General features: G+C 40.4%; 1 protein-coding gene across 6 annotated transcripts in view; it reads right to left on the reverse strand.

Annotated features, from left to right (window-relative positions):
• The window catches only part of KCNB2 (potassium voltage-gated channel subfamily B member 2), a 435,594-nt gene that overhangs the window by 23,530 nt on the left and 385,064 nt on the right, over positions 1 to 27,000 (reverse strand). The window contains exon 1 of one of the 6 annotated variants that reach the window (XM_081501703.1): positions 10,100 to 12,965. The exons of the other annotated variants lie outside the window; for them this stretch is intronic. Coding sequence (XP_081357829.1) covers positions 10,100 to 10,138 — 39 coding nt within the window. The 5' untranslated portion in view covers positions 10,139 to 12,965. Of the gene's footprint in view, positions 1 to 10,099; positions 12,966 to 27,000 lie in introns of those variants that run through there. 6 annotated transcript variants of the gene reach the window in all.

Here is a 27,000-nt window from a genome sequence, read left to right on the forward strand (position 1 = left end):
TCTCACAAGAAAATGTTTTCTCTCTTAATAATTTACTGTTCTTTATGTTTATAAACTTCCTTTATAACTAACAATATTTTATATTTAACTAACTTACAAAAGCACTTGAGAGTAAAGGTGATTTCAAATTAACCCTTAATATTAAACAAATTAGTATAGGGTTTCAGGGGCTTCACAAAAATCTCATGGATTTTCTCTGTGGAGTTTCTGATTCAGAAATAGTCTAATGAGACATGAGACCAGTTTTCAACCTCCTAGGTGATATTTCTACCTACATACCCATTGGTCCCTTTAGCCCTGGAGACAGTTGGAAAAGGAAGCTCAAGATGTCACCCTCTGCCCTAAATTAAAGCTTTCCCCCCAGGCCTAATAGTCTATGTCTAGATCTAGATCTATGTTTATGTATAACCCTTCTCCCTAAAGCGCCACGTCCAAGCGCCTAAATTCTTTTTTTTTTTCAGATTTTTTGAATTTAATGAAAAATATTTCTCAGAACAAGCATCATTTCTTAAATCTAATTTTATATTTGTTTCTATATCCCTTGTCTCTTGAATTGGGAATATATGCATACTTACTATGCATGAACTATTCAAATTTGAAAAAAATAGTTACATGATCTGCTGTTACTGATAATTGCACATATCAATATTAATCAGGTAAATTATGTTAGAAAGGCTTCTTTTTATTTTTAAATTATTATTATTTTAAAAAATTTCAAAATTGGAGGATAATTGCTTTACAATGTTGTGTTGGTTTCTGCCATACAACAACATGAATCAGTCATAACTATATATATATATATATATATATCCCCTCTTTCTGGAGCCTCCCTCTCACTGCCTCCTCATTCCTCTAGGTTGTCACAGGGTACCAAGTTGGGCTCCCTGCGTTATACAGAAACTTCCCGTAAGCTCTCTGTTGTACATATGGTAGTGTACATATATCAATGCTACATTCTCAATTCGTCCCACCCTGTCTTTGTCCTGCTGTGTGCACAAGTCCGTTCTCTACACCTATGTCTCCATTCCTTCCCTGCAAATAGGTTCATCAGTACCATTTTTCTAGATTCTCTATATATGCGTTAATATATGATATTTGTTTTTCAAGTCCCTAAAATCTTTTTGTGTGTCAGTGCTAAGTCACTTGAGTCGTGTCTGACTCTTTGTAACCCTATGGACTATAGCCCACCAGGCTCTTCTGTCCATGGGATTCTCCAGGCAAGAATACTGGAGTGGGTTGCCATTTCCTTCTCCAGGGGATCTTCCTGACCTAGGAACTGAACCCATGTCTCTTATGTCTCGTGCACTGGCAGGCAGGTTCTTTACCGCTAGCACCACCTGGGAAGCTAAAATCTACTCATTAATCCTTTAAGATATTTTTTCCCCAAGCCATCTCTTCCCCCACATCCTCTGTTAATTCAACTCCCCAACTTGTCATTTCTAAACAACTGCACAAACCTTCTAAGTGTTCCAATTACCTCCTGTCTTGCCCATTTACTTTCCGGGGATGAGATGGACGTGGGAGAAGAGGGAGTTCGAGGGGTGGAGGGTGCCTTTGTTGCCCTTGTCTGTATCACTCTTCCAGTGGCTTCCCACTACCATCTCAGAGATTCACAATTTGTCTCGTCTCTTCCTCTGGATTAAAACTCTTCAAGGGTCAGGACAGATCTGATAGAGACTTGTTCTCTATAGAACTCCAAACACAATGCTCGCAGTTGGTACTTAATAAATAAAACTTAATTGGTAGTATTCATGAATTTATTTTAATATTCAGTGAATTGGGAGATGAGGATTGATATACACACACTATTGATACTATGCATAAAATAGATAACTAGTGAGAACGTACTTTATAGCACAGAGAATTCTACTTAGTGCTCTGTGGTAACCTAAAGGGGAAGCAAATCCAAAAAAGAGGGGATATATATATATATACATGTCAGCTATATATAGCTGACTCACTTTGCTGTACTTACACAACATTGTAAAGCAACTATACTCCAATAAAAATTTTAAAAATTCAGTGGTATATCTCAGTATTCAGTTATATTCTCAATGCCAATGTTCAGATCTCTCATGAGATTGTTTTAAATTCTTTCATCCCACCCCATAGATGAAGCTATCTTGTTTGGATCGCTGGCTGCCTTAATCACTTTTGTATCATTCGACTGCACTCTTTGGAAGACACATTCTCTTACTTTGACTGCACATCGAAACTCAAACCAAACAAAAGAAACTATTGCATCCCAACAACCCAACTGAGGACAATTTCTTCTAGAGTCATCAAGACTTTTCAATTATACATGTTATGGCTAGGAAGTTTAGAAAGTCTGATCGGAATCCAAAGTATTTTAACGAATGAAACCAAAGCCAAGGGGTGAATTTGCCACCTCCCTACAAAGTTTTCTCCTCTCCTAAGTGTCATTTTCCATCATTGATTTCCTCATCTCTCCTTTCCTAACTCTTTCTCCCAGAAGAAACTTAGGAAAGTACAATTTTCAACATACAAATCCAGCCTCAACCAACTGACATGGTATAGGAGAGAATTTAAACTATTACATATTCATGACATTTTTGATGGGAAGAGTATCATCTCTGGGGACTCAAAGTAACATCTGAGTGTCCCAGAAGAGACAAGAATGTCTGATCTGATCACACCAAGTCTGATTCCTGGGAGCTGCAAGCTGGAAGGGAAGTACCTGTCTAGGGTCAGGCTGAGGCATCTAGAATGCTGAGCGTCTTTTTTTTTTTTTTTTAATTTATCTTTTTACTGAAGAATAATTGCTTTACAGAACTTTGTTTTCTGTCAAACCTCAACACGAATAAGCCATAGGTATACATATATCCTCATCCTTTTGAACCTCCCACCCCATCCCACCCCTCTATTATACATGATATAAAGTCCCTGTTTGAGTTTCCTGAGTTATACAGCAAATTCCCATTGGCTATCTATTTTACATATGGTAATGTAAGTTTCCATGTTACTCTTTCCATACATCTCACTCTCTCCTCTTCTCTCCCCATGTCCATAAGTTTATTCTCTATGTCTGTTTCTCCATTGCTACCCAGTAAATTAATTCTTCAGTGCCATTTTTCTAGATTCCGTATACATGCATTAGAATATGATGTTTATCTTTCTCTTTCTGACTCACTTCACTCTGTATGATAGATCATCTTGGTTCCTGGTTTCTGAGATGGGAATGCTTTGTGGGAGAATCCTCTCTCTTACTTCTCTTTGGGATGCCAGTATTCATTCAAGGTCTTTTTAAAAAAAAAATTATTTGTTAAATGTATGTGTTCAGTTGTTCTGTTGTGTCCGACTCTTTGCGAGCCTGTAGACTATAACTTTCCAGGCTCCTCTGCCCATGTGATTTTTTCAGGCAAGAATACTGGAGTGGGTTGCCATTTCCTTCTCCAGGGGATCTTCCTGACCCAGGAATCGAACCCAGGTCTCCTGCATTGCAGGCAGATCCTTTATCAACTGAGCTACTCTGTGGGAGATATATATATATCTAGGCTTCCCTGATGGCTCAAGTGGTAAAGAATTTGCCCACAGTGCAGGAGATGCTGGAAACTCGGGTTTGATCCCTGGGTGGGGATGATCCTTAGGAGAAGGAAATGGCAACTCACTCCAGTATTCTTGTTTGGAGAATTCCATGGACAGAGGAGCCTGGCGGGCTACAGTCCATGGGGTTGCAAAGAGTCAGATACGACTGAGCAACACATGCACAGACATACATGTGTATCTATTTTGTTTCAAATTCTTTTCCTATTTAGGTTAACACAGAATGCTGAGCAGAGTTCCCTTCCTATACAGTAGGATCCTTTTGGTGATCTATTTTAATATAACAGTGTGTGCATGTCAATCCCAAACTCCTCAATTGAGATCTGACTTGAACTGTTAGTGTGAAAGCCCCCAGGGACCATGCACCCAGCCTGGCGTTTGTACCCAAACAGAACTAATTGATGCAAGATCCTAAGATGTAGCTTGGTATTCCTGTAAGAGAGAGTGGATATCCTGTGCTTGAGTTGTTATATAAATAGTTGGAGACTTCTGTTTTTTTTTTTACCTTAAAAATGTAATATTCTGAGGGGAAGATTCTGTATCTTACCATTACACTGTCCATATCCAATGTATTTCAAATAATGGTGAGAATCTGTCATTCTTCAAATAACAGATAGAAATCTATGCAGTGAGGCTCATTCTCACCAGTAGGTGTCTCTATTCCATCATGTTCTCCCTCATACTTGCCCAGGTTTCTCCTGGAAATACAGACGTTACATAAAAGGCAACTATCTATGCTTTAGAAATCATACACTTTAAAGAGAAGATAAAAAGTGACTTCTCTTTTTATTTATACTCACTTTAACTCTGAATTTGGTCTTGTTTGGCAGCTCTGGTTGCTGATAAAGTTGGAGGGTGTTTTCGAGATGAACCTTTCTTCACTCTTTGGTACTTAAATTAATTTTGTAGCTAGGCTTTATCTCACTTAAATCAGTGATGCATTTCTGAGCAAAATAGCAATAACTAAGTTTTTAGGTATGTCAGGCTGCTCAAAAGGTCAGATTCTTTCTCCTAAACATTTATTCCCTGGCTTATAAAATAAAACCCTGGGTTGAGTGTCCTCTGGTTATCTCAGAAGTTGATTATTTTTTTCTGGAAAGGTTGAAGGCAGGAGGAGAAGGGGAAGACAGATGATGAGATTGTTGGATGGCAACACTGACTCAATGGACATGAGTCTGAGCAAACTCTGGAAGATAGTGAAGGACAGGGAAGCCTGGAGTGCTACAGTCCATAGGGTTGCAAAGAGTTGGACACAACTCAGCGACTGAACAACAACAATTTTTAAAAAATATTTTATATATTTATTGGCTGTGCTAGGTCTTTGTTGCTGTACATGGGCTTTTTCTAGTTGCAGTGAGCAGGGGTTACCCTCCAGTTGCAGTGTGTAGGCTTCTCATTGTGGTGGCTTCTCTTGTTGCAGAGCACAGGCTCTAGGGCATGTGGGGTTTAGTAGTTCGGGCAAGTGGGCTTAGTTGCTTCGTGGCATGTGGGATCTCCCCACACCAGGAATCGAACTGGTGTCCCCTGCATTGCAAGGTGGATTCTTAACCACTGAGCCACCAGGGAAATCCTCAGGTGTTTATTATTGAGAGATGGGCAACATGACACTTAAATATGTTACCTCTGGCTCCAGGCTATCTGGGTCCAATTCCTAGCTGGGCTTATTACTGGATTGATCTTCCTTGTGCTACTTATTCATGTTGTGCCTCAGTTTCCTCACATATAAAAAGGGGATAATGATAATAGTAGCACTACATGATTAAGTTGCTATAAAGAATAAGCATCATGTCTAAAGTTGTTAGAATCCCTGCATGGCACGTGATAGGTTGTATAAATATCTTTTACATATATAGGATATATACATGTTTTTAAAACACAGGATATGAAAAGTAAAAAATAAAAATACATTTATATGAAAAATAAAAGCCAGTTCTCGCTTTCAAGTGAGTTAGTAAGTAAGGTTACTGTAGGGCATATGCCCACCTTCTTTGTGACTTGTCTCTCAAAGCCTATGGATGTTGGAGTAATTAAACTGTAAATATTGTGGAGGTTTTCCCTGAACTTAGTTGTTTTGACTACCTCACGTATTTTCACACAAGTGAAGAGCCGCAAGCCATCATCCAATCACTACAACCCACGATGATCTTGTCCCTGAGAAGCTGGGTTTCATGCCTTGAGTTGTTATAAACACAGCTTGAAAAGTAAGGAAAGGGAACTAAACTAAGGGACTAAATCAATGGGAAAATGACCCACCCTGAAGATGCACAACAATTTTCATGAACTAGAACAGCAGCCACCATCTCGACGCTTCAGGCAGACATTGATGGGGACATAAACTAGATGAGTTGTTGTTTTTCAGTCCCTCAGTCATGTCTGAATCCTTGCAGCCCCATGGACTGCAGCACGCCAGGCTTCCCTGTCCTTCACCGTCTCCTGGAGTTTGCTCAAACTCATGTCCATTGAGTTGGTGATGCCATCCAACCATCTCATCCTCTGTTGCCGTCTTCTCCTCCTGCTTTCAGTCTTTCCCAGCATCAGGGTCTTTTCCAATGAGTGGGCTCTTCTCATCAGGTAGCCATATTATTGTAGCTTAGCTTCAGTGCCAGTCCTCCCAATGAATGCTGCTGCTGCTAAGTCACTTCAGTCGTGCCCAACTCTGTGCGACCCCATAGATGGCAGCCTACCAGGCTCTTCTGTCTATGGGATTCTCCAGGCAAGAATACTGGAGTGGGTTGCCATTTCCTTCTCCAATGCATGCATGCATGCATGCTAAGTCGCTTCAGTCGTGTCCAACTCTGTGCAAGCCTGTGGACAACAGCCCACCAGCCCCTCTGTCCATGGGATTCTCTAGGCAAGAATGCTGGAGTGGTTGCCATTTCATTCTCCTCTCCCATGAATATTCAGTGTTAATTTCCTTTAGGATTGACTGATTTGGTCTCCTTGGTGTCCAAGGGACTCTCAAGAGTCTTCTTCAGCACCATGTTTAAAAGTGATAACACAACATTTATATGCATCAGCTCATACCAGTGTCTCAAACGTATTTGAAAGGGGGCACAATGATTATCTTTAGTTTACAGAAGGGAAGAAGAAAGGACCAAATGCTGAAAGATGGGCAACATGTAGAGTCAAGCACAGAGCTAAATACCTGACATATGTTAATTCGCATCATCCTCCCTCCTACACTGCCAGCTGATTCTGTGGTCCTCGTTATACAAAATGGGAAACAGGCACAGAGCTATTAAGTGAATTGCCCATAGCTAGTACGTGGCAGAGGCAGGACTTGAATCTAGGCAGTCTGGCTCTACAGACTGTCCTGGTAAAGAAGGCATTAGTGCACTGGTGTTCAAACTTGACATTGTACAGTGAGAATCACTTGTTGCAAGTCACCCTATTGGGATGATGCTAAAAACTAGGGATAACGGGAACTGACTGGAAAACCCTGGCGAAGAAGCCGTGCTGGCTAATGAGAAGGGATCTGACTCTGGTTTGATCACTGATTCTTGCCTAAAAACAAATCATTCGGTGCCTCCATCCCCTTGACTGTTAAGTGCTATTTCTTGGTGAAAGACTTTGAATGGTGTTTGCCTGTGTATGAGTGTGTGTGTGTGTGTGCAGGCTTATGTGTGCCCCTCTCTGTGTGTGCATGTGTTTGGAGGGATTAAAGCTTGTTTGGTTTGAGGCTAAAGGCCCCAAACAATGTTCACACAAGGATAAGTACATCCTGAGTGCCACTCAGAAATCTGTATGTTCTCTCTGTCAGCGTTGCTAGGAAGACAAGGCTGGTCTCAAATCCACAAAGGTCATGGAGAAGACCCCGAAATGGAGTGTAGAGATGTAGGCTCTTGTCAGAGCTTCTGCTCAACAGAGACCTTATCTTGGGAAAGGTCTCAATGGGAAGATGAATTCTCCACGTGACTATGCGGGCAATGCAGAAAATTGCTACAGAGGCTATAGAGAGTTTAATTCCTTTTCAAAAAAGCCTTGCGAACAGAATAAACACATTATGCTTGGCTGGTGTATTCAAGAAGCCTGCTGTATAGGTAAAGACTTTTAGAATGATTCTTTTCCCTTTCCTTTGCCAGTGCCTGTCAATGCATGATAAAAAACTAGAATGAGAGGGTCCACATACCCACTGTGAAGGTCTTCTTTGTTACACTGAAGCAGAGCATTGAGGCAAAATCAAGTTTCTAGAGGCAGAAAACATTTTTAACTTTCTCCTGTGCCCTTCTCTTGGACTGTTTTTTCTGGGGGGGGGATCCAAAAAAGGGTTTTCATAGTAAACAGTAATCCCTATCTACCAACTCCTCTCAATCTGCTATAATCTTGCTTTGTCCCTGCCCCGATCCCTGGGTCAGTAGGAGGGCATAGCAACTCACTCCAGTATCCTTGCCTGGAGAATCCCATGGACAGAGGAACCTGGCGGGCCACAGTCCACCAGGTCACAAAAAGTTGGACATTACTGAAGCGACTGAGCACGCACGCATACATTCTTCCTGGAGCTCTTGTCTCAGGGGTCACTGATCTACTTGTCCCAGAATTCAACGTCACTTGACAGCCCTTACATTTCTCGACCCATTGGTAGGACTGTACTCTACTGATACTCTTCTGGAAACTTCTTTCCTTGGCTTCCATGATGTTTTGGCACTCCCTTCATTTTCTTTTTATGCCCCCCACCCCCAAATCCCTGGCTATTTCCCAGTCTCTGCTGTGTATGTCCTTTATGTATTCCTTCCATATTGATGTTCTGTTATACCCTCCTCTTTTTCTTCATCATTTTTTCCAGTGGTTCCCAGTCCCATATATACACGGGTGGTGCTCAAATCTACATTTCCAGGTGGATGGTCCTACTCCACTACCACTGCCAGGAGGGATTTATTGTGGCTAAGTGCTACTGCCCACCACTAAAGATTGATTGAGGCTAAGCATTGTCTCATTTATTTCTCCCAACATCTTTTGAGGCAGATAATATCATTATCCCAGTTTATGATGAAGAAATAGGGTTAGTAGTGTCATATCCAAGCTCACACAGCTCATAAGGGACTTGAACTGAGGTCTCCTCTGACTCAAAAGCCCAGGTTGCTATGAACTATGCCAACACAGGAACGATGATCAACCACAGCAATCACAGAGACTGTGGAAAATTTCTCCTGAGTCTCAGATCTGTTGACCCAACTGACAACTAAGCATTGCCCCTGGCTTTTTACCCAACACACCTCAAACCAAATTCACCATCTCTCCTCTGTCACCTAAATATTCTTCTTCTGCTTGCTCTGTACAGTGAAAGGACCCACTGTCCTGCAGTGATGCCAGCATCCAGGAGGCCGCCTCTGTTCTCCCCTCCTCACCCGAAGCTTGACAAATTGACCTCTTAAATATCTCTCATACCTGTTCATCACTCTCCATCCATCCCTTCTGCCGCTCCCAGAGCATGGGCCCCCATCATCTGGTCCAGATGAATGCCTCCGCTTTGGGATTGTCTTTTCTCCCCATGCCCTGCTCCTACTGAGTGTGTGGGCCTCTCTGGAATCAATCAACTTTCCAAAATGCGAAGCCCATCTCCTATCACCCTCCCCATGAGCTCAATTCCTGATGTGGATTACGAGGCCCTGTGTGATCTTGCCCTCTCTCAGTTCCACAGGCTCTCCATCACCTCCCGCTCCTTTGTCTCCTCGACCACCTGCCTCTCCCTCCCATGGTCTAGAATCCCTCTTGCTTCCTCTCCCATGCCATGTTCTTTCTTGCTTCTGAGTCTGGGCACCTGCCAGCCCCTTCACCTGGTATGTTCTCCTCCTCCACCGATGAACTCTTGGCTTCAGTTGGTTCCCAGATTAGACCACATGCCCTCTGGGACCCCATGTCCCATAGGACCAGGCTGGTTACTGTTCCACGTGCCCACAGCCCTCTGTGCCTTTCCTATCAGGATACTCACTGCCCTGAGCTACACGCGCTCATTGGCTGTTTTGTGCATCAGTCCCGAAGCTGTGCAAGTTCAGTGGCCACATCCACGCCCATCTTCCTAATTCTTCTACCCCCACTTCCTGATACATGGCCTGTGCTTTATAAATATCAGTAGACTAACTGCATGACCTAACCCAAAGTTTCAACCGTCTTGAGACTGCCTGAGAAATGGCCAGGAAGAAGTGTAGTGAACTGGCATCCTGCTGATACTGTCATGCGTGTCAGCCCAAGTTTGGATCAGTCCCTGGCTCAAGGCTATTTCTGCTGCGTGGGTCCCCTGAGTCAGATGATTTTTACCAGCCAGGCCCTCCTCTCCCTATAGAAGGGGCCCATCCTCTGGTGGGTATTCCTTACAAAGGTTATTAATCTCCTAAGGAAAGCAGAGTGTTGTCTGGATTCTGTGACTCAGTCCCTCCACTGTGTTCTGCAGCTGTTGCCTTTGTATAAACCTCATCATCCATGACCTGGACCCCTCCCTGCTCTTCCTGCTTCGAACCACCCCCCACCCCCCCCACCCCCCCGCTTTACCAGGCTGCCTTCCTTCCTTCCACCTTGGGGAGACTCTTGAAACACTAACCTGGTCGTTGTTGTTTTGATATTTTTGTTGGCTTCTCATGCCTACAAGATAATGTTGAAACACCTTAGCAAAGCTGTTTATAATTTAAAAAGATATTTTTTTGACTGTGCTGTGCAGCATGTGGGATCTTAGTTCCCCAGCCAGGCTTGAACCCTCTCTGTACCCCCCCACCCCATCCCTGCATTGGAAGCATGGAGTCTTAGCCACTGGACTGCCAGGGTAGTACCAAAAGCTGTTTATAATTTTGCTCCAAACTCTATTTTTCCACACTGAGCAATGCTTAATTCCCTATAATACACTATGAGCTCTTGGGGGAAAGAAAGTATGCTTCATTCATCAATCCATCCATGCATCATCTACCAAGAAGTTCACTAATTGATGGAATGTTGCCATGTGCTAGGCACTGGGATAAACTAGTGAGCCAAATCAGACATGGTTCCTGTTCTCCAGTTAGGGAGACAAACATTATTAAAATACCAATGGATCAGCTTATTTATGAACAAATACATTCTCTAAAGGAGAGGCTGAGTTTCCCTACAACAAAGAAGACTGACCTAGACTGTGAGTCAAGGATGCTACCCTGAAGAAGTGATGGAACACATAAAGGAAAGGAAGGAGTTAGGTAGGGGTAGAATGAAAAGTTTATATTCTTTCACTGTTCAAAGATCTCCTTCAGTGCATGGCAGAGGAGAATGCTCAAGAAATATTTGTTACATGAATCAGGAATGATGGAAAAAAGCATTCACAGAAAAGTCTGTTTAGACCAAGAAGTGTCAGAAGAAGAGATGAACACAGTCTCAGTTCAAGGGGAGAATGACAGTTTCTGTAGACAGCTGTACAAGTACTAGCGTCTTAGGAGGCTGGGAAAAAATGATTCTCTACCTCAATTCAAATAGCAAGGAAAAAATGAATTGAAAGTTAGATGTTAGAAGTGATTAATTCCAGAGGTAAACCTTATCACATCACATTCAGTGGATACTTTGGCTAAATTTTTAAAAAGTCTTTATTGAGTTTGTTACAACATTGCCTTTGTTGTTTATATTCTGTTTTTTTGGCTATGAGGCATGTGAGATCTTAGCTCCCCAATCAGGGATCAAACCCGCATCCTCTGCATTGGAAGGTGAGGTCTTAACCACTGGACCACAAGGGAAGTCCCCCAAAGCTAATTTTTAAATTTGTCCATTGGGTTCACAGTCAGTAGGGAGTTCTACCCTGGGCTACTCCTGAATCTAAATGACTAAATATAGTGACATCCAGGCAGAAGGTCTTCCTTGGTGGCTCAGATGGTAAAGATCAATCCTGGGTTTGATCCCTGGGTCGGGAAGATCCCCTGGAGAAGGGAATGGCTACCCACTCCAGTATTCTTTTATTTCCCCCAAACTTATTTATTTTTGTTTGAAGGAAAATTGCTTAAAATATTGTGTTGGCCTCTGCCATACATCAACATGTGTCAGCCATAGCTATACTTGCCTGGAGAATTCTGTTTACAGAGGCTACAGTCCTTGGGGTCGCAAAAGTCGGACACGACTGAGTGACTAACACACAGGGAGAGGGGCACAGATGCTTTCAGGACCTACCTCTGGCACAGTCTGACTTTGAAACTTTTAAATACAGCTTTGATTTCCTATTTGCAAATATATATTTTTTTGCCTGTGTTCAGAGATATCAAAATGAGTCCCTGTATTCCTCTAGGTCAAATTCTGCTTTTAAGTTTGCATGAAGCCTCTAGGCAGAGACTTCAAGCAGGGTCTGCCCTGTTGAGCATACTTGGGTTGACTTTATCTGCTGAATCCATCTTCCACTTTGCATAAAGCACAATTTTCTCTTTTAAAAAACAGAATTTTCACTGGTTTATGAGTACTGTAGCTTGGATGTATTTATTGAAGATACTTCATGGTTGGTTAATTCTTCGTAAATAAAAGTAGCAAGGAACACATACTTATCAGTGTGTGCCTATTTTTACTTGCAAGCAAACAAACATTGATTTGCCTCTCTGCTATTAATGGAAGCATTCTTATGGTGGTACTGATTGTACCACATCTCAGGTTATAATATCAGGAGATACATCTTTGTAATCACAGACACCCACAGTCATAATTGCCCGATGTTTCCTTCAAGGACAGGTAATCTGAGGTCACAACTGGTAGTTCTGATGGCAAAAGTGTGATATTTATAATGGAAAACTTAACATTAATTAGAAAGCAATCAAATGACAAGGCAGTCTTTGCTGTCAGGAAAGATATATTTTAAAAAGTCAAAACGTTGTGAGTCACTCTCTTACAATGCAATTCTCTATTTTGGCTCCACCTCGTTAATTTGCAAACCAACTTCTACTCTAAGAGAGGAAATGATTTTCTGTAAAAATCCCCAAAGTGGCTTTCTTTCACTATGTCGTTTGAATTCTACCGGGTATCTTTTAAAACTCTTTTGAAACTACTGAATATTTTAGTTGTAAGGAAACTGAGACAAATACTTTTTCTAAATTATCAATTATCATGTTTAATTTTATCTAATCTTAGGATTAATGGAGATGATCCAAATCTTTTCCTGGAAATGTTTTAGATACTAGCTAGCGCCATAAGAGCTATAGAGGGATAAAAAGCAAAAAATTCATTGGCTTTTTAAAATAGGAGACTTAGCTTAAAAACTATAAAAGCCTTCAGAAATGAAGGCATCAGAAAATGAATGTTCTCTAGTGGAGAAGAAAGAGCAAAAGGCATAATGCCAGGTTCTCACTTTGCTTTGTATTTTTTTCCTCCCCTAAAGCTTCTTTAAATAGAGTGAACAATTTTACTTATATGCAGAAACAAAGCTGAAGATATTCATATGAAAGTACAAATGACAGCGCCAGGTGTGCTTGACAACTTCACAAAAGCATCAAGGGAAAAATGAAAGAAAATTGAATAATGGCTTCTGATGATGGAGAAAAGGGTCTCGTTAAGGATGAATCCTAGGGATTTGATCCTGAACTGTCCCTACTCTGGGGAGTGGTCCTGAGGGATTCTACACCCTGGATTTGCATCTCAAATAACTTCTGTGAATTTCTGGTGGTCTGGCAGGTGAGCACAGCGTTCTTCATGAGTTCTGGACTGAGTTGAATAATCAGTCTTTCCAAAGTTCTTGGTGGCTTCTGGGTTCAAGTGAGATTGCTGCAACAGACTTCAGGCATCTGACTGAAGACCCCTCTGCTAGAAGCAAGCCTGCCTCATACACAAAGCAGTCTAAATGTTCTACTTTCTGATGGCCAATCAGTGGCATTGCAACACCTGTGCTTTCAGGAAATCAGAAGCAAAAGCTCACAGCAGAGGTCTGTGGTCACCTGCCGTGGGTGGTCCCACGGCTCTGCAGAGGTGTCATCTGTCTTCTTTTGCTGAGAGGCTTCTTCCTTATAAAAATTTCCCACATCATTAAAATTTGCTTAACTTTCTAATTTGCTTATAGTTTTGTGTTGTGTTTTCAGTTCTGTCTGACTCTTTGTGACCCGCCAGACTGTAGCCCGCCAGACTCCTCTGTCCATGGAATTCTCCAGACAAGAGTATTGGAGTGGGCTGCCATTCTCTTCTCCAGGAGATCTTTCTGACCCAGGGATTGAACTCAGGTCTTCAGCATTGCAGGCTGATTCTTTACTGTCTGAGTCAGCAGGGAAGCTTATAATTTTAGCATATAAATATTTCCTTAAGGTCCTGAGTTTTGTCTCTATACTTTGAAATTATACCTCCAATGTATTTCTTTCAGTCACATCTGAATGGCTAAAGTGAAGTGGAGTACTGCAAGATTCTGTTAATTGGGAACCTTCTAGGTGGTCAGCCTGGAGGGAGAGAAAAGAGAAGAGAGATCCCTCCATAACGCTTAAAGAGTGCATTTCATCAGTCTGCAAAGAGTTTAAAAAAATATTCCACTATCTCCCTTTTCAGAAGCCAAGCTTAACTTGGAAGAGTTTTTGAGAAACTTCTAAAGACATGGGTTCTTAGGCCATTTAAATAAACCATTTGATGGAGCAGGAGTCAGGAACTCATTGAAAGTGAGGTTGATACTTGGCAGGTGGTTTTATGGTTAAAAAACAATCCTGTGTGATTCTCCAGATCTTGTGGAAGAGTTCAGTTATAGTTGCCTCCTACCCATCTATCCATCCATCCATCCAAGGTTTATCTCTGTACAAGGTACAAGGAATACAAAAGTGAATAGGACAGGTTCCTGTCCTCTAGATGTTCCATTCTGGTGAGAGAAGAAGGAAGAAAAGGAGGAGAGAAGAAAGTATAGGGTAAGAGATGATAGGAGGCATTTGAGCAAAGGATTATCATACAGTGCAATACATTTTCAAGTATAAGTTCATATAAAGTGCTATGGGAACACCAATAAAGACTTTTTTTTCAAAACACCAAAGCTACTTAAAGGCATCCAGCTAAGCTAATTTAATTTGTATTATATATACACTATTGATAGAATGTATAACATAGATAACTAATGAAAACATACCACAGGGAACTCTACTTAATGTACTGTGGCAACCTAAACAGGAAAGAAGACCAAAAGGGAGGAGAAATATGCACACATATAGCTGATTCACTTTGTTGTACACGAGAAACTAATGCAACATTGTAAAGCAACTATACTGCAATAAAAATTAGCTTAAAAGAAGACTGTCAAAAAAATTGTATCTTAGTTTGTTTCTCTTGTCTAATTGTTAAAGAACTTTGAAATGTCCAAGATTGAAAAATGGGGAGAGATTAATATTATACAGAATGTGGACAAGTCACTTTAGTTAACTGAATTGCAAAGAGACTAAAATTCTCTGTGTATTCTTAAAAAATAAGCATTGTAGTTGTTCATCTTAGTAATGCTATACTTACCTGTAAGCACATCAATATTGAATAAAAATAATTGGCAATAAAGCCAACTCCTATATACAAAAGCAAATCATTTAAATAAAAATACAAAGAGCTGAGGGCTTCCTTGGTAGCTCAGACGGTAAAGCGTCTGCCTACAATGCGGGAGACCTGGGTTCTATCCCTGGGTCAGGAAGATCCCCTGGAGAAGGAAATGGCAACCCACCCCAGTATTCATGCCTGGAAAATCCCATGGACGGAGGAGCCTGGTGGGCTACAGTCCATGGGGTCGCACAGAGTCAGACACGACTGAGCGATTTCATTTCACTTCGCTTCACAAAGAGCTGAAAATGGCAAAAAGATCTTATAAAGATAAGAAATGAAAAATGGGAATATTTCAATTATTCTCTACTTCTCAATACCTTTAAAAAATAAGCCAGGGATGTATTTTTTATTTATACTACTCATATAGGATTTAGTCTGCTTTGGACTATGGTTATTTGCTTATATTTACACATGGTTTTATCTCCACTATTATGTAATTATCTCAAGGGCAAAGATCTCTGTCTTCTTCATCCAAGTACTACATAAAGTAAGTTTTTATTGTATTTTATATGTATATATATATATATATAAATATAAAGAAATATATTTTTCATTCTTCAACCCAAAATAGGTAGAAATGGAAACATATGTTATTTAACATGTTAGGATCTTGATCCTGACCGAGATTGCAGGATCTGGCTTCTTAGATATCTAGCTTCCATGGGGAAGATCATCTTTTCGGAGATAACCTTTGATTTAGGGTCATGGAATACTTGAGCGGTGTTTCCAGCATTTTGAATCTCATTCTGTGGCAAGAAACTGGCATCATTTCCCTTAAATAGTTTCAAAATGTCAATTCAAGCATTTCAATATTTGCCTTCAAAACGATTTGAAACCAAAATAATTTCAGACTAGATATATGAATATAGCTAGAATTTTTACTTCTTGACTTCCTTCAACTTCCATAGTCACAGACATCTGAATTTTCGAGTGAGAAATGAATGAAGAGATTATCCCAAACCATTTCTTATGAAGAAAACGGAGCCTAGCAATGATGCTGGGACCTGGCAAAACTCTGCTTTCCCAATGTCTCCTTTGTACATCTTTCTACTATATATTTCTTCACATATGGAGAAAAATAAAACATAGGAAAGAAATATCCCATTTCCCTTACTAGTCAGTTATCAGTGAAAAAAAAACACAAAACAAGTCAGTAATAGTATCCCAAATACTGATGGTATCAATAGACATCACTAATAGCCCTAAATTGTATTATTTCCTAAAAGCGGATATGTCTTTTCTACAAGAGCTGGGTTTTTCATTCATTTAACAATTAGCTTATGACCTCTTAGGAAATAGGCTCTATCAGAGTGAAATAATAGTAGACATCTCCTTCAGTAAGCAAATAATTTGGTCAGCTCTAAATCTATCCCAGAGGACTCCAATGTCCCCTCTGATAACTTTGCCTCTAAGCTTCTCAATCCTCTTAACTTCATTTCCCTTCCAATTCAATTGTCAACTCCCATGGCCCAAAGAGGACCTTGCTCTTGTCTGGCACTGCTGTGTATGTGAAATCTCACACTCCAACACTGTACATTCTGATAGCTTCGTGTCCATCTAGAGTTTTCTTTTTTCTTCTTTGTATGTTTTCATTTTTTAAGCATTGCTTTTACGTATGTGTGTGTTTTTATTTAGTTTATTTATTTGGCCACAACACACAACATGCAGGGTCTTAGTTCCCCCACCAGGGACAGAACCTGTGTCCCCTGCAGTGGAGTCCTAACCACTGTATCACCAGGGAAGTCCCTAGCTTTTTCTCTTCCCACAACACCTGTCTTTGACTCTTCATCATGGACTTATATCCCTTAACTCCTTCTTCATTAGACCCTTCTTAGCTTCATGTCCTTCTTCACCCAGCTTAGAATCCATTCTCTTGACAATACCTTCAATGCCCTGTCTATTCCACTCCAACCCTGGCACAGAGTAAGTCAACCACTTGCATTTCTAAAGTCCTGTACTTGGTCCATGAAACATTGCTGAGGAAATCTGCTCTACTATTTGCTGACTGATGCTAGGAGAAACTCAAAGACCAGAGTTTAGGCTGAGGCTTCAAAACTGTTGATTAGTTCTGCCCTACGTTGTTGCTCAGCTTCAGTTATTCGGACACTTCCCTTCTCTCCAGACACCAACTCCACACTGAACCTCTGTCTCGATTTGCTGATGACCCTGTTTTCAATTTCAATAGAAAACAGAAACACTAGACTGGAAGTATCTCAAATTCCTACCCTGCTTCTCCAACATAACATCATCTGCACTTGATTTTCACTGCTGATGGGAATGCAAAATGGGAGAACCTCTATTAAATGGGATACAGTAGCACCCAGCTTTGACTCAGCAAATCTACTTCAAGGAATCTATTTGAAAGATAAAATGGCAAAAACACAAAGTGACCTATGCACAAAGCTATTAATTTTAACACTGTTTGTAAAAACAAAAGACTGGAAACAGCCCAAATGTTCTTAAGTACCTTAAACCAAGGAATATATACAATGAGCACCATGCAGCTGTAAAAAAGAAATGGGAACTATGACAGAGTGATCTACAGTGTCCATTCAGTAAAAAAAAGTGTAGATGAAAGTTATAATATGCTATTTTTTGTTTAAAAGGTGGTGAGGAATTGATACATGAATGGATAAAGAAGATAACGGTATTATACATATACATAATGGAATATTACTCAGCCATAAAAAGAATGAAATAATGCCATTTACAGCAGCATGGATGCAACTAGAGAAGATCATACTAACTGAAGTAAGTCAGAAAGAGAAATACAAATATCACATGATTTTGTATGTGGAATCTAAAATATGACACAAATGACCCTATCTGTGAAACAAAAACACAATCATGGACATAGAGAACAGATTGGTAGTTGCCAAAGGGAAGGTGGGTTGAAGAAGAGATGAAGTGGGAGTTTGAGGTTAGCAGATGTAAGCTTTTATATATAGAATGAATAAACAACAAGGTCCTACTGACAGAGAGCCATATTCAATATCTTATGATAAATCATAATGAAAAAGAATGTAAAAAAGTGGCGAGGATAGGAATCTACGAACATATTTGCTTATATTTTCAGAAAGGACAACGTGTGGCTGTCTGACTCTTACATATTGACTATTGCCCAGATGTCCCCAGGGCAGAGATCTGTCTCTGTTTTTGAAACCCTGCTACTGTTTCTTGCCAACCACTTGCTACAATGCACTGAGATGGTCATTCCCCTTGGAAGGTCTGCCGCATCCTCCTCTCTGCATCACCAGAGTTATCCTCCGTAGCAGGCATCTGTGCCTCTCCCACCAGATTCCAGGTCTCTATCCTCGCTTGGCAGGCTCTCTGGATTCCCACAACCCTCTCTGACCTACTGCTTCCAGACTTGTTTTTTAGTTGCTAAGTCGTGTCTGAATCTTTGAGACTCCCATGGACTGCAGCCTGCCAGTCTCCTCTGTCCATGGGATTTTCCAGGCAAGAATTCTGGAATGGGTTGCCATTTCCTTCTCCAGGGGACCTTTCCAGCCCAGGGCTTGAACCTGCATCTCCTGCAATGACAGGCAGATTCTTTATTGCTGAGCCACCAGGGAAGCCTGCTTCCAGACCAGAGTGATGCAAAGGGGCAAAACAATGAAATAAATAAATGATGGTTTCAAAAGCAACGTAGAGGCATTCAGGACTATATTAAAGTTACTGCTTAAAAATGAAATCTGGGACTTCTTTGGTGGTCCAGTGGTTAAGACTTTACGCTTCCACTGGAGTGGGCATGGGTTTGATGCCTGGTTAGGGAACTAAGATTTCTGCCCGCCTGCTGCATGGCCATAAAATTAAAAATAAAAAAAAGGAATCTATGCTTTGTTGTTTCTGTATTTAAGCACAAAATCCTTAGCTAAAGCAATTGCCCTTTAGTTAGGCAAATCACTTTCCCGGAGCAAAAAAGATAAAGTAAGCTGACAGGCTTTTACTTGGAGAACTCTGTAAATTAAAGAGAGTCTAGAATAAATGTATCAGAAGCCAAGCTCATTGCTGTATAAGAGAAAAAACCCTTAGAATTCTATTGCCTTTGCATAGTTTTGGGTCTATAGTTAATATTCAGGAGATAATCATTAAACATTGGTAGAATTTAAGTAGTTCCTGTAAAGTTGTCTGAAATGTAATGTTTATGAGCCCATGAAGCAACAACCTTTGAAAATAAATGTCTAGGAAGCTTGGCAAAATTGGAAAGGAATGTGAAAGAGCGAGGGAAACTTCTGGCTTGGTTTGATAAGAGTCCTGGCTTCATTTCAACACATTTGGTGAGTACAGTTTAAGCTAATGTTGCTTTGGCCTCTGTAATGCAGTCCAGAAAATGACTATTCTAGACAAAATAAGTGGTCAGCTTTTCAATGTCAATGGTATTTTTTGCCTATAGTTGTAATCAGTCAGACACCTCAGTAATTACAAAGAATCTTCCTCAATTCCTTCCAGAGATGTTCGTCAGTCCTTGTTAGACATGCAAATCCTCTTGAATTCCATAGAGAAATAAATCCCCATTTAAGAAGACAGAATTTGAAGTATGAAATGGGAGACAGATAAGACAGTTCCCAGAGTCCAAAGGCTGCTTTTAGAAAAGCCAAGTGATCCTTAAAAATCTAGAGCTATCAGAGGTGACTGCTTTTGAAGTGCACTGGCTTTACAATTGCTCAGGGCACCTCGATCTTTCAACTGGAGTCTGGTACAATCTCCTCCAAGACACATGCAGTCCTTCCACATATGAGAATAGGGTGCATCCAAGAAGTCAAAATGATAAATAAAGAACACAGTCTCAGGCTGAGAATTTCTTTTACTAATGGGATTTTATATGAAGTTCCCATAGTCTGGCTTCATTTAAAACAGCCATTTTTCCTCCCCAAATGATAATGCTTTCAGGGGGTGGAGATAATGACAACCCAAATGAGAGGGAGTACTAGAGACAGGAGCTTTTGAATTAATGAATTTGGGACAAGTAGACAATCAATGTGAGTAATTAGGATCAAGCCCCCAGCTTTGGTTGTGCATGCATGGCTTGCAGTACTGGTCAAGGAGCTAATTTTAAATGATTAGCCACCACTGTCTTTTAAATAGGTTCTTGAATAAAGCACTTAATCTTGATCTATGATTACACATGCAAAACAAGGCAAGGGGATTCGAATATTCTGTGAATGATTCAAGCAGAAGATGATTTGTACTTCAAAGATCTTGACAGTGGTGAACGCTGTTTTTTCTAAATTAGATGTTCAGATAATTTCTGAGATTGTCTACTAACTTGTAAAACTGGATAAGTTAGCATCTGGAGTTCTTAATTATCCAGTTTTATTATTGCTACATCAGTCACATGAACTAGTAATTTTCTCTCTTCACTTGATTTTGCATTGTTTTATTAGCTTTCCATTATCTATGGAATGAAGTTTAACAAAAGTTTTGAAGGCGAACTGTATTCTAGGTATAAGGAATGGTATAAAATTAATAAGGTATGGTCTCTGTCACAGTAGAGGGCCACAGATAGGAAAAATCAAGGCAATTTCCTATATTGTAATGACTTAATGAAAAAGTTCAGCCTGGAATTGTCTGGAATTTAGATAATGCACTAACCCTACTTAAATTTGTGCATTCACAGGCACAATCATAGTCTGTATTTCCCATAAGACGGTCCAGAATAGCAACAAAAAATGATTTTTAAATGCCAATTAGGGATAAATAGATATTAACAATTAAATGGAAAATAAATTTTCTGTCTTGAGTTCTTTATCAGGCTGACAATCTGAGTTTCTCTAAGTGACTCATGTATTGACTTTTTCTTTCTAGGGAGAGACTAGGTCTAGAAGAGCCCTCAATTAAGATACTGTGTCAAAAATCAGTCATTTTGAAAATGTATTGCAAGAAAGAGAATTTCTGACTCTTCAATACAGTGCTTGCTTTTGAAATATTCTCTAGATCATTGACATTAGCATATTTGATCTCATAATTTAGTGCTCAGCAGTCTGATACTTTGTGGCTGACAACATCAGATGTATCAGGATGACTTTTATATATTTACAGGCACACATATCTGCACAAGTGTAGAAATGCAGAAGTTTCATACACAAGGATGGAGATTCATACATAATTATGAATCTGAAAAGGCTACTTAGCTCACTGTCTGGGCTATAATTACAGTGCTTCATTGACTTCATTTATGGAGTATCATTTAGTGTCAGCTTTGTGAAAGATAATGTGCTTGAAGGTGGGGTGGACACGGCAGTGAAAAATATTCATTGTATCTGTCTGGAGGGAGGAGAAAATTTAGTGACAACTGCTGAACCTGCAGCAATTCCCATAGGAGGAACTCGGGTGATAGTATCGTTCACAAACAGGCTTATGTAATAGACAATCAGAAGATGGACTGGCTGAAACTTGTCATCAGAATCAAGCTTATTAAATATCAATATCCACTTAAGAGGGTTTCCTGAGCAAACATTCTCTTAGTCTGGAACATTCAGCAAAACAAACTCTGCCAGAGTCTAGATGATGCTTCATCATAACTCCTCTCAGAGATCCAAGGAAGTTTACAGAAACTTAGCTTGGAAACTTGAAAAAAAAAAAGTTGAAGGATATTATGACCTGCTCATTTGATGAGCCGTAAATGACAACTTAAATGGTTATGAAATAGAGACTCTTAAAATTAGGAACAAAATCTATCCCCTAATCAGCAACTGTATGAATTAGCCCAAATATTTTAAAATGTAGCCAGAAATCATTCAAAAACACCCTGTACCTTGTTCTAATATGGGCGGGCTGCTGGTCATGGGTGTTGGCCCAAACAACATTAAAAGCTTTGTTTTGTCTTACCTTCTGCAAAAGCTTTTCTGTCATAGGTTTTCAAGACAAAGATTCGCTTCCTCTATGAAACACTTGTCTGTGACTCTATTTGTCTCTTTCATCTTCACCCCTTGTGCTTCTTAACTTACTCTACAACATGAAGCTTTATTCCACTGTGTTCATTTTCTGCTGCTGCTTTAACAATTTGTTATGTACTATGCTCAGTCACTCAGTTGCATCTGACTCTTTGTGACCGCATGGACTGTAGCCTGCCAGGCTCCTCTGTCCATGGGATCTCCTAGGCAAGCATACTGGAGCAGTTGCCATTTCCTACTCCATGGGATCTTTCTGACCCAGGGATTGAACACGTGTCTTTGTGTCTCTTGCACTGGTAGGTGGGTTCTTTAAGACTGCATCACCTGGGAAGCTCACAGTTTACTACCAACTTAAAAGACACACATTGATATCTGACAGTTCTGTCATTCAAAAGTTAGACACAGGTGTGACTGGACTAAAACCAAAGTCATGGGTATTGACAGGGGGTGGTCCTTTTTAGTAGGTACACTAAGGGATAATCTATTTCCTTGTTCTATGCAGCTTCTCAAGGCCACTGGTCCACCTTGGGGAGCAATGGCTCCCTTCTCCATCCTCAGAACCAGCAACATTGCATCTCCCTACAACTTTCTTCTATTATCACATCTTTCTATGACTTTCTTTTGACTTCTTCTACTTTTAAGGACCCTGTGATTACATGGGCCTACTTGGATAATCCAGGATAATCTCTCTATTTTAAGATCAGCTGATTAGCAATCTTAATTCCATTCGAAACATAACAACACAAGAGAAGACTCTACACATGGACATCACCTGATGGCCAACACCAAAATCAGATTGATTATATTCTTTGCAGCCAAAAATGAAGAAGCTCTATACAGTCAGCAAAAACAAGACTGGGAGCTGACTGTGGCTCAGATCATGAACTCCTTATTGACAAATTCAGACTGAAATCAAAGAAAGCAGGGAAAATCACTAGACCATTCAGGTATGACCTAAATCAAATCCCTCATGATTACATAGTGGAAGTGAGAAACAGATTTAAGGGACTAGATCTGATAGACAGAGTGCCTGATGAACTAAGGATGGAGGTTCATGACATTGTACAGGAGACAGGGAGCAAGACCATCCGAAAGAAAAAGAAATGCAAAAGAGCAAAATGGCTGTCCTAGGAGGCCTTACAAATAGCTGTGAAAAGAAGAGAAGTGAAAAGCAAAGGAGAAAAGGAAAGATATATCCATTTAATGCAGGGTTCCAAAGAATAGCAAGGAGAGATAAGAAAGCCTTCCTCAGTGATCAGTGCAAAGAAATAGAGGAAACAATAGAATGGGAAAGACTAGAGATCTCTTCAAGAAAATTAGAGATACCAAAGGAATCTATCTTTCATGCAAAGATAGGCTCGATAAAGGACAGAAATGGTATGGACCTAACAGAAGCAGAAGATATTAAGAAGAGGTGGCAAGAATACACAGAAGAACTGTACAAAAAAGATCTTCATGACCCAGATAATCACGATGGTGTGATCACTCACCTACAGCCAGACATCCTGGAATGGGAAGTCAAGTGGGCCCTAGGAAGCATCACTACGAACAAAGCTAGTGGAGGTGATGGAATTCCAGTTGAGCTATTTCAAATCCTAAAAGATGATGCTGTGAAAGTGCTGCACTCAATATGCCAGCAAATTTGGAAAAGTCAGCAGTGGCCACAGGACTGGAAAAGGTCAGTTTCATTCCAATCCTAAAGACAGGCAATGCCAAAGAATGCTCAAACTACAGCACAATTGCACTCATCTCACATACTAGTAAAGTAATGCTCAAAATTCTCCATGACAGACTTCAGCAATACGTGAATCGTGAACTTCCAGATGTTCAACCTGGTTTTAGAAAAGGGTTGATTTCCTTTAAAATTAACTGGTTGGATCTCCTTGCTGTCCAAGGGACTCTCAAGAGTCTTCTCCAGCACCAGAGTTATTAATTCACAGGACTAACTCTTCGATGCTCAGCCTTCTTTATGGTCCAACTCTCACATCCATACATGACTACTGGAAAAACCATAGCTTTGATTATACAGACTTTTGTCAGCAAAGTGATATCTCTGCTTTTTGACATGCTGTCTAGGTTGGTCATAGCTTTCCTTCCAAGGAGCTAGTGTCATTTAATTTCATGGCTTCAGTCACCGTTTGCAGTGATTTTGGAGCCCAGGAAAATAAAATTTGTCAATGCTTCCACTTTTTTTTCCCCTTCTATTTGCCATGAAGTGATGGGACCAGTTGCCATGATCTTAGTTTTTTAAATGTTGAGTTTCAAGTCAGCTTTCTTTCTCTCTCTCTCTTTTTTTTTTCAGAAAAAATGAAAAAGAAGTGCAGGTAAAGTGTCTAAAATTAGGAAATGCATAAAATCACATGATAATGCACTCAAAAGAGTTGAAAAGAACAAATCAAAGATTTATTTTCTGCCCCATGCTGGAATGGAAAATAAATTTAGCATGATAGGATTTGGGACACGAAATGTATTTATCACGCCCAGATACAAAACTGATGAGTGTGAATTTTTTTTTAATAAGCAGAATAAATGTCAGGACAGATAAATCTGTCACAAAAGCAAACAGAATCTCTTCATAAATAGCAAATCACACAGAGCCATGGCCATGCTGTTTTTTGTCAACTTGCATAAACCTGCTTTCTTTTATCTGTCCTCAGATCGAAATCACCCACATCCATCATCCTGAGGTCAAATCAGATTTTCTGGTTGTGCAGGAGTCCAAGACAAAACTTATTAATGATTCCTGGGGGTTGACCAGCTGGCACTGCAAAGCTCATAGTTTCAGAAGTGAAACGTTATCATGGCCATTTCCTTAAGCATATTTCTGCCTTTAAAGATTATTTTGCATACTTGTTTGAACAGAAGTTTAATTTAATTTATGACCTAATGGTTTTGTGTCCAGAATTATCAGACGGTAGACAAATTTTCACAGGCAACAACTTTCACAGAGGACTTAGAAAAAAAATTAAAGAAGATGAGAATGAGATATAGAATTAGAGTACAAGGGGGCACAGGAGAGGGAAAAGGGCAGAGGCTGCGGAGTCTTGTGGTGGTGGTTTAGTTGCTCAGTCATATCCAACAAAATGCAACCCCATGGACTGCAGCCCACCAGGCTCCTCCATCCATGGGATTGCCCAGGCAAGAATACTGGAGTGGGTTGCCATTTCCTTTTCCAGGGGCTTTTCCCGACACAGGGATCGAACCTGAGTCTCCTACACTGGCAGACGAGTCTTTACTGACTGAGCCACCAGGGAAGCCTGAGGAGTCTTGTACGCTCGTTCAAATTCTGTCTCAGTCACTTTTCAGTGACATAAACCTTAGACAAGCTATGCAATCTTGCAGAACCTCAGTTTCCTCATGTAATAAACCAGGAATGATCTACCAACTTTTCAGGCTACTGGGGGCTCAGTGAGGTTATTCATGTGAATCACATGATGTGTTCTGGGAACCTAGTACATGGTCCCAGATTACCTGAGAAGATTCAGTTTCCTGTGGAGAATGGGGGAAGAAAGAAAGGAAAGGATCAAGTAGGCTTAGATATTTGTGGCAAGGCCTTTTAATTTGCTGAAGAGGTGATTTTATTTTAACTTTTTATTTTATATTATGGCAGAGCCAATTAACAATGTTGTGATAGTTTCAGGTGGACAGCAAAGGGACTCGGCCATACATATACATGTATCCATTCTCCCCCAAACTCCCCTCCCATCCAGGCTGTCATGTCACACTGAGCTGAGTTCCATGTGCTATACAGTAAGTCCTTGCTGCTTATCCATTTTAAACATAGCAGTGTGTACATGTCCCTCCCAAACTCCCTAACTATCCTGTCCCCAGAAACTGTAAGTTCGTTCTCTAAGTCTGTGAATGTGTTTCTGCTTTATAAGGAAGTTCATTTGTATCATTTCTTTTAAGATTCCTTATATAAGGGATGTCATACATATTTCTCCTTCTCTGTGATGAGGTTCTTTTTGACTTTCCATGGGTGGTGACCCTGCCGGAAGCTTCTCGCTCCTGCTGTCACTCTCGATGATATGGGGTCCTGTCCTATGGTCATCGTTCCAAGAAGCCCCTTCCATACACACTCAGACATCGTTCTCTCTTCTTTGAGACTAGGGAAGAGCAGAGACTGTCCAGCATCCCAGGAATCATGTGGTGAGAGCCCCATAGTGGGAAAATATTGATTCTGAATACTCTCCACTGGGAGAGTTTAGGATGCATAATCTAAACAGAACTTAGGGGGCAACTGCAGATTTCCTTTATTACAGGTATTTTCAAGGGGAACTGACAGTGGAGTGGAACAAAGCTGAGGGTGGGGAAATGATGGCTTTGGCTTTATCCCCATTTTCTAGCCCACCTCTTCTTTCAAGCTTTCTGGCCTCTTAGACCAGGGACCACACTTTCACATCCAGGTTCCAGGCTCTCCAGTTCTTCCCTTTCCACTTGGAGCCAATTAAAACTCCCACAGGATCAGCCACCCATTACAAGGATGGCATTTGATTAAATTATTCACACTAAGGAATAATGGTTGATAGTGAATATGATGTTAATTCCTGAGTGGATCTGATTTTTTAAAAGGAAAACATCCCTAGGTACTCTTGGCTTGCTCATCCCTTCAGATGAGGCTGAAATGTCACCTCCTCTGTCTGGACCATGGTCAGCTTTAGTTAAATCTCAGAAAATGTTCCACAATACAAAGATTTATGAACCATGAATGAATGGTTAGCGAAATCATGTATTCAACTAATCATTTATTCATCAAAGTGCTTGTCTGAACTTTAGGCATTGTATGGAAGTGCAAAAGTAGATCTGTAAAACCCCAGTTAACCTGAATTTTTAGTCCTGTTTTCTTTTTATAAACTATTTTTATTATTTATTTGGCTGCACTGGGTCTTAGTTGCTGCACACAGGATCCTTCACTGTGGCATGAGGGCTTAAGTTGCCCTGCAACATGTGGGATCTTAGTTCCCTGACCAGGGATTGAACCTGTGTCCCCTGCATTGGAAGGCAGACTCTTAACCTCTGGACTTCCAGGGAAGTCCCAGCTTTGTTTTTCTTGATGCACATCTTTAAAAAATTT

Source organism: Giraffa tippelskirchi, chromosome 6 (assembly GCF_054371585.1).
Source record: "Giraffa tippelskirchi isolate mGirTip1 chromosome 6, T2T-mGirTip1v1.2.pri, whole genome shotgun sequence".
Lineage (NCBI taxonomy): Eukaryota > Metazoa > Chordata > Mammalia > Artiodactyla > Giraffidae > Giraffa > Giraffa tippelskirchi.